Source organism: Gossypium arboreum, chromosome 5 (genome assembly GCF_025698485.1).
Source record: "Gossypium arboreum isolate Shixiya-1 chromosome 5, ASM2569848v2, whole genome shotgun sequence".
Classification (NCBI taxonomy): domain Eukaryota; kingdom Viridiplantae; phylum Streptophyta; class Magnoliopsida; order Malvales; family Malvaceae; genus Gossypium; species Gossypium arboreum.
In genome coordinates, this window is record NC_069074.1 from 21,166,168 (window position 1) to 21,174,539 (window position 8,372).

Below are 8,372 nucleotides of genomic sequence, written 5' to 3' on the forward strand. Positions count from 1 at the left end.
GCAATTGGAGATACGTGTAACCCATGGGTAAAATTTTGGACTTTGACTAAATTGCAAGGGGGGGTCAGCTATAGATAGATAATATTGGAAACAATGCCGTGCATGGAGGTTGGGGTTAAAGTTTTGAAAAATCAAAATCAAAGATTTATTTGGCTTAAGATTTTATTTTACTGATTTCATGGCATAAAGTACTAGGATGAAGTTCTAGGGAAAAGGAAATTTGTGGAGGATGTGGGCTTACAAATAGCAACTTCGGATTGTGGATTTGGAGAGTTTTATGCATCGCCACTTGGCAGTGAGGGGAAATAGAAGAAAACATGGCGTTGAGTTGCAATTTTTTCTTGTTTTGTTTATTATTTTTGTATATTAATCATGTGTAGGTTCAGTGGCAAAGCTGGGGTAGGGACTTTGGCCCTTAGTTAAAAAATAGAAAGCTACTTGCAAATGTAATAATTTGATTTAATTAAAATAAAAATGATTTGTTTTTTTTAAATTAATAATTCAATTCTAGACATTATTGGATAAAAGTTAAGATAATGTGTAGTGTCTCATCCCATTATGTAATGAGTGAGTTTTGTTTAATTATATTTTGGTTTTTTTGTTTGAGTTTTTTTATTTGATCCATTTTATAATTATTTGGATGTATATTTATAGTTGTAATGTATTTATGATTTTTTATATTTATACTTGTAAACTTCCAAAAAAATAAATGTACTTAACGTAACATTTGTAGTTTCGGCTTTCAAAAATTTTATTTTTCTCGACCCAACATAAAATTTTTGACTTCCTTCCTACGTAAGCCTACCTTCAAATTGTCGAAGCCACGTTTATAAATGATTACTGAAATTGTATTGGATAATAATTAATAGAAAAATGAGGGAGGAAAGCTTGATAAAAAATGGAAATGAATATTATTACAATACAAAAGTATGGGATGGTTGATAAGGTTGGTTCACACCAAGTGGGGTGCAGAGAGTCACTATTATGAAGGAAGTTCAGATAAAGAGAGGTGCAGAAGCTGTTGCTCGCGGAGAAACAACAAAGTAGTTTGGTACAATTTGGGCTAAATAAATTAAGTATTTTAGCTTGTCTTTATCAATCATCCAGGGGATTTATAGGGGGAAAGGATGACCAATCATGAACTCCTATCTCTCAAGCCTAGGCGTCATAATAGGGTTGTGAGTGTTAGCATACAATATTGTTGGAATTGACCTAGAAGAATCAGATGAGAGAGCTGATGGATGTGTTATGGATTGATGGGTGGTTGCAAGGGCTCTTCCCAATACATATTCTTTGTATCATGTAAGTCTTAGGAAAATGGTGCTCAGGGGAAGGTTGTCATATATAATTTGTAAAGATGAGATCTAAAGTGAATCTTATAGGATAGTATATGAAAGTATATCAAATATATTTAAAAAATAAGATAATTTAATAAAGAAATTATATTTAAAATCATAACCCATTTAATAATTTTGGTTGGATTTTATATATAAGATTGGATAAAATTATAAATACAAGCATATAAAATTTTGAGATTATGAAAAAGAGTGGGTAAGTTGGGGTGGACAACAAGGATCATATGCTTTTACTTTACCAAGATTTAATAGAAAGAAAGAAAGAAAGAAAAAGGGTAAATCCAAAAGATAAATAAAGAAAAGAAAAAGGCACTGCAAATTGAATGGTATTAGGAGTGGATCAGATTAATTCACATTATCGCTCTAAATATAAGATTACCATAATTGTTTTAACAATTTTGATATTATTAATAATGCAATTTTAAATAATATAGGAGAGAATCTTAGTGCTACTTGTGATAATTTTACCTATTATTAATGACTTTAATCCATTTTCTTTATACCATAAAAGAATAATAATGAATTTGTATATATTTTTAAACTGGTATTCCAATTATATTAATTTAGTGATACAAATGAGTTTTGAGATTTAATCTATATATTTTAATTTTGACATGATTTGATACTTCAACTTTTATAATGTCATTAGATAGCCTAAATACTTGATTCTACTTAAAATGATGATGTGAAATTTTAATAATTGTTAGCACCGTTAAAACTCTTTTATTAGATTTAGATGGATACTAAGTTTATTTTATTTTTTCACCAATACAAAAGAATTCTAACAAATGAACCTAAACTTTCACTATTGATTATTATAGTCTAGGTTTTACTTTCACTATTTGCATATATTTATCCATTATATAATCTTAATTTGTACTTAATTAATTATTATAAGCAATATTTTTATTATTATTAGTTAAGGAAACTTAACATTTCATAGTCACTTTTACTCTTTGCATAATCGAATAGTTTTATCTATGATTGAGGACAATTTATAAAAAAAAATATTGTTATCTTATATTCACTCAAGCAAGAATATTAATTCTACAAAAAATATTTAATAGCATCGATTGTGCACTGAATCACAAGGTGGTTTTTATACCTATATCTTTTCATTATTTTCCTGATGTATTTTCTACAAGTAGAGGATTCTAAGGATTTAAAACTGGAAGAAATTGCTCTTCACTTTCTCGCCTATTATTTTGTTGATGGTTATTAAAGTCTTTTAATTTTATATAAAAAATTATTTTAACTTTTCATTTAATTTACATTATTTGTTAAATCATCTTAAAATAAATGAAAAAGTTAACATTTGTTAACTTTGCTGATGTGGTATACAGTGAAGTTAATGCCATGTTAGTAACTAATTAATTTTTAAATATAAAACTTTTAAAAATTAAAAATATAAAAATTAATTAATTGTTAATGTGACATGCACATGGATATCATGTTAGCAAAGTTAATAGATATTAACTTTTCCATCTATTTTAGAGTATTTAACAAATAATGTAAGTTTAAGAGATAAAAGATGTCAAATTTTAAATAGAAGGCTAAAATAATTTTTTATAAAGTTGAAGGGTCAAACAAGTCATTATGCCTTTTTAAATAGCTTATTGCTCAATTTAGCCCCGAACTAATATTGTTTTTCCACTTGGTACCTAAACATTTTATTGTCCCACAGTGATACTTAGACTATCATTATGCTACCTGGTTTAGCCTCTCTTTTTTGTAACATTGTTTAAAATTTTGGTCACCACGTGGCGCCAATCGAAATGTGCTACATGGCACCTTTTAACCAATCAAAATTTGACATGTGGCACTTAGGGTTATTTAAAATAAAAAATTGACCCACCATTGACTTGATGTTGATTGACATTAATCACTGTTGATCGGCATTGACCACCATTGATTGACCGTTGATCATGTTGAAAAAGTCTAGTTTAAAATACGATTTTTTGTCTTAAAAAAAATTAAAATTTAAAAATTTACGCGATTTGTGATATTTATAGCAATAATTTTTTTCTAAAAAAGTACCTGTGCTTTCTGTGAAATAGATTCCAGATATTCTCGGCTTTCAACTGAAAGGTTTTCTTTGCTATTTTTGTACTACGAATTGCTTCAAGTGTGGGCTCAAACAACCACAAACCAAATACAAAACCAAAAACAATTTATTAATTTCAATAGGAAAGTAATTCTCTCTAAATAAAAATTGACAGTATTGTTATTCCCCAAAAAATATATTTTATACTTAGAAAATAATGTTTTCTAGCATAATAACAATTTGAAAACTTATATAAACTGTTATGTAAATAGCTCTATCAGTATAATCTATTTATAGGGAGAGATAGAAAAATTTTGGTTGAATTAATAAAACAAAAATAATATTTATTTAATACAAAAACTGATCTTCTAATTTAACTAAAAGAGGGGCCTGACATTTCCTAGTTAAATACACTAGGGATGTTGCCTAATATAAGGCTCCGTTTGTTTGCCAGTAAAATGATTTCTAGAAAATGATTTACTTTTCTGGTGTTTGAATGAATCTGTGTAAAATATTTTCTGTCGTTTGGTAGATTTCCTAAAAATATTTCATAAAAACTGTTTTAAATTAAATAAATATATATTTAAGAATTTATTATCTTTTCATTATTTAATTGAGTTTATTATATATATATTAATAAATTTATGTTTTATATATTTAAAGTATGATCATCTTTTGTAATGATTAATTATGATAATAGTTATTTAAATGTATATTATTTATTATTACAATTGTGATTCTAATTGTACTTAAAACTAAAAAATTTAAATGACTAATCAATATCAAAAAGTAAAAAATTTATATGTTTAATTTGATACTTAAGTCTACATTGATGTTTAATTTGGTACCATTTTTGTCCCAATTTAATATCTTAATTCAATTTCAATATTCAATTTGATGTTAAACCATTACAATGAATATTTGGGAAAAGCACAAATGTAAAATTAAAATAGTTCAAATACCAATTTAATTATTGAAGTCAAACTCAAAATTACATATTAACTTTATATAAATACCAAATTGACTCAAATAAAATGCATCCAATTGAGAAAAAGAAAAGAAAAGCAAATAGAAATGGAGCTATCTATAGGCACAAAAATGGAGCAAAATTTAAAGTAAAATGACTACTATAAAAATAGCAGATAAATCATCAATCTAAAGAAGTTAAAAGGTATCGGGTCATTATCTAACATATATATAATTTCAGCTAAGTCCTTCATGAATATAATATATAAATATATAAAATTTATTTTGTACTTCATATCATTTACACATTTCCCTTCTTTTTGTCATCAAAGTCATTGTAAAGATGCCAATCTTTTCTCAAGATCATCAACATTAGTGGTAGGCTCGGACCTGCACCAAATCACCAACAAGATTTGTCAAAGCTCTGGTGTGTGCCCAACGTGAATATGTTTCTAGAGGATTTGTATGAAGGTGGAGTAACATACTCTCACCATACACAACACTTTCGAAAAACAAAGTAAAACATAAAATTTTGGTCAAATTCTGTCTCTCCACTATAATGATCATTCTAGTTCCTTTACTTTCCAAAATATGTATTTTCAATCTTGAGCAGATAATTTGATGGCTTTTTTTTTTTCTTGTGATGATGAAACATATAATATTTTGTATACTTTCTTTGTAGAGTACTTTGTGAATGATCAAGGAAAAGAATGCTCAAGTTTTTTAAGTTCAATTAACAGACGCAGACCTATCTAGAGGATATTATAGTGCACAACAAAAATTATTGAATTATGAAGCTTTTGCTCGAAAAAAGTCATACATACTTGACATTAACCAGGGGAGTAGCATTCTTTGATGCAATCCGACCCTTTGGAGCCGAAGATAACTATTAAAAGAATGAGACAAGGTTAAGCCTTTATCGACACATTCTAGTAATTAGAAAAACGAAACATGTTACAGAAATTTTTTTATAAGGTCAATTTCAAGAATCCAGCCTGAGAAGCAATATCCACAACAATCTCATCAAGCACCTGATTGGTTAAAAGCTTATAAATTAGAGTAATAGGGGAAAAACTTACTGGGAACAATGGCAATGAAACAAAAAAAGAAATTAAAACAAATATATATCAGTAAATAAAATATCTCACCTGGTTGGTGAGCTTTTCTATTTCCTTTTCGACCTCATCTTTATCTAAAGTTTCATCAATAGCTTCTGACATCATCTCTATCTGTAAAAAATACATCCAAACAAACATTACTAGAACATAAAACACACTCGCACAAGCTGATCCAAGCTCTAAGTTTCTCTTGCAAAGATTTCTGTATGAACAAAAAATGTAAGCATCATTGCACTGAGGACAAAGTGAATCGATCTTAATTAATTGTTAGTAGTCAACGTCATGTTCGCAAGACTCCTTATGTGCTAGTCTACACTGCATCACTTTTATGTTCTCAAGGTTAAAGACTGTATGAAGAGAGAATTGTCATATCCATTATGTGTTAGTCTACACACGATTTTTTGTTTCAAAAAGACTTCACGGTTGATAAAAAAAACATCGTAAAACATTTACCAAAGCAAGGTTTTAAGTACCTACCTTGTTCATTGCCAACATTGCCTTAGTTGCTCCTTTTATTCCCGTAGAAATCGAGGTGTTGGCATATAATGCCTGTGAACACATAAAATGAAATATGAGGTACTGGCGTACAAACTTTAACCACCCCAAGAACCAATGATTTATTGTAGAAACTCAACCAGTGTATGAGTTGCGAAACCTTTAATTTGGGCACGACTCCCCTGCAAATTAGTTATCTGTTAACGCAGTCGTACAAGTTGGCGAGCTAAAATTCTAGTAGCAGTCTGAGAAACACATATGGGAGATTAAACACATTAGATTTGAAACTAATGTGTTGTTCTTATGTTCATGCCTCACATGAATAATCAACAGAATCTTCTAGATTTGAAACAACCATTGAATTTTACAACTTCATTACCAATGTTAAGTAGATAGAGGAACCAAAGCATGAAATCAGAAAAGTTAACAATCTCACTAAAATAGAACTCACAAATTGGGGGAAAGTTTCCCATTAGAACTGTTACCTCACTCCCAGTTCCCCTATTAGAACTGATGTACAAAATGGGGGAAAGTTTCACCCCAATCAAGCGAATGACAGTGGGTAATCTTTCTCGTTCGTCCAATTGGAGAAAATAAAGAAAGAAGCAGTTGAAAGATGCAAAATCCAAATAGAACAAACAGATGCAAAAAATCCAAACAGATTCTTCAATCAAAAAAAAAAAGAAGAAGAAGATTTGAGTGAGAGAGGCGACAAAAACATGAAATACAAAGCATAAAAAAGTTACCTGCATGAAGAATGGATGAAGGAGAATTGGTGAGATTGGAGGAAGAATTTTCGAAAAATGTCTTACAGAAAGAAATCAGTAAGACATTTTCCCTGAACCCAAAGCCATTTTATCCGTGTCTTGGAAAACATTGTCCATATGTAAAACCTTTTCAGCCAAACAAACACTGGAAAATGATGAAAATATTTTCCGGAAAATCAAATACAAGCAAATAAACAGAGCCTAAGGAGAGAATGGGTCTCTCTTGTAATATGCTTCTTAAACTTTTAATCAAACACTTTATAATTAAGTTCAACCCAATGCATATTTTTCTATTTCCCAAAATAAATATTATTAATTAATTAATTTAATTGGATAAATTAATTTTCAATTAAATAAATTTCTCAACTCAATTTTAATACCGTTGAAGTCATGACAACTTTATCAGTAAAAGTTTTATGAGAAAATATATTTAATTTTCATATTCAATGGATTCATAATGACTAATTAATTTAACTCTATTTTCGATATTCAATTATTTAATTAAATAATAATTCAAAAACTTAAATTAATTTTCAAGTCATTTTATACTTAGTGAGAAAATATATTCATTTCGAATGTGACCAATTTCACCAACTTTATCATTTTCATTCATTTTGTTCATTTGATCAAGCTTTTCACCTATTAATTATAAATTGTTTTAGTCATGAAGTCATTCCATTATAGTATTGTGACTGAACTATCCTTAATTACATACAATTATAAAAGCTACTCAATTAGTGCTTGTCCAATGAACTTGTCATAAGTGTGTTACCCTCATAGAATATCCTTACATCAAAGTATACGAGTCACACGCACATAGTCTATCATCCACTCATAATTAAGGTATGTCACACTATGAATATCACAAGTGAATAAATTCATAAATAGATTTAGGATTTATTCTACTTGAGTCTTGTTCGATGTATTATCAATTCAGTCAGTCACATCTATGTTTCTATCTTTTGAGAGTCATCTGTTTCGATGCTCAAGACAAAGTATCTCCCCAATTAGACTTGATAGATGACATATTAGTCTTTCAATCGGTTTGTTCATTTCTGATTAGACTAAGGACATGTTTAAGTCCATCTACTAATATAAACTATCTTTCCGTGTTACGATCCGACCACGTAATATCACTTAATATTAATTAAACGTTAGATAACATGTGAGTTAATATTTGCTTTCATGTTGCTTTGCATGCAAAAACTATTGAGAACAATGTATATGGATATTAATGTAATTTATGAATATTTTTATTAAACCAATTTTTTCTAAAATACAATTATACGAATCGAATATACTACACTTACGGCACCATAACTAATAGATCAATGTTCAACGACCATTGACTATCCATGTGATGTTATTAGAATGCGTCATGTCACATTTTTAAAAATGTTATAAATAATATATTATTTAAATATAAAAATCATATATAAAATATATAAATAATTCAAAAATAAAAGGTTTTAAAAATATAAAATTTTAAAATATGTAATTATAAATTTTAAAAATCAAAATATTATATAAAATTGAAAATTTGTCATAAACTATATTTTTTTCAAAACTCTAAATTCTAAAATTCTTAAAATATATATCTTTATAAATTTGCAAAATAGATAAAGTT

At 28.1% G+C, this 8,372-nt stretch overlaps 1 protein-coding gene across 1 annotated transcript; it reads right to left on the reverse strand.

Moving 5' to 3' along the window:
- Nucleotides 1-4,697: 4,697 nt before the first annotated feature.
- LOC128292625 (vacuolar protein sorting-associated protein 2 homolog 2-like) lies at nt 4,698-6,841 on the reverse strand. The gene is made up of 7 exons (XM_053027498.1): nt 6,725-6,841; nt 6,119-6,160; nt 5,957-6,032; nt 5,514-5,662; nt 5,361-5,396; nt 5,190-5,251; nt 4,698-4,755 (listed from the first exon to the last, which is right to left on the reverse strand). Exons 1-7 carry the CDS (start codon nt 6,728-6,730, stop codon nt 4,698-4,700), a joined length of 429 nt encoding a protein of 142 aa, XP_052883458.1. The 5' UTR covers nt 6,731-6,841.
- Nucleotides 6,842-8,372: the final 1,531 nt, after the last annotated feature.

Bases quoted from the DNA above. Each gene is read 5' to 3' on its own strand.
- LOC128292625 (XM_053027498.1), bottom strand. The intron at 6,033-6,118 runs GTTGAGTTTCTA...ATGTGTTCACAG, and splicing joins GTTTCGCAACTCATACACTG to GCATTATATGCCAACACCTC. The intron at 4,756-5,189 runs GTATGTATGACT...GATTTGGTGCAG, and splicing joins ACTCCCCTGGTTAATGTCAA to GTCCGAGCCTACCACTAATG.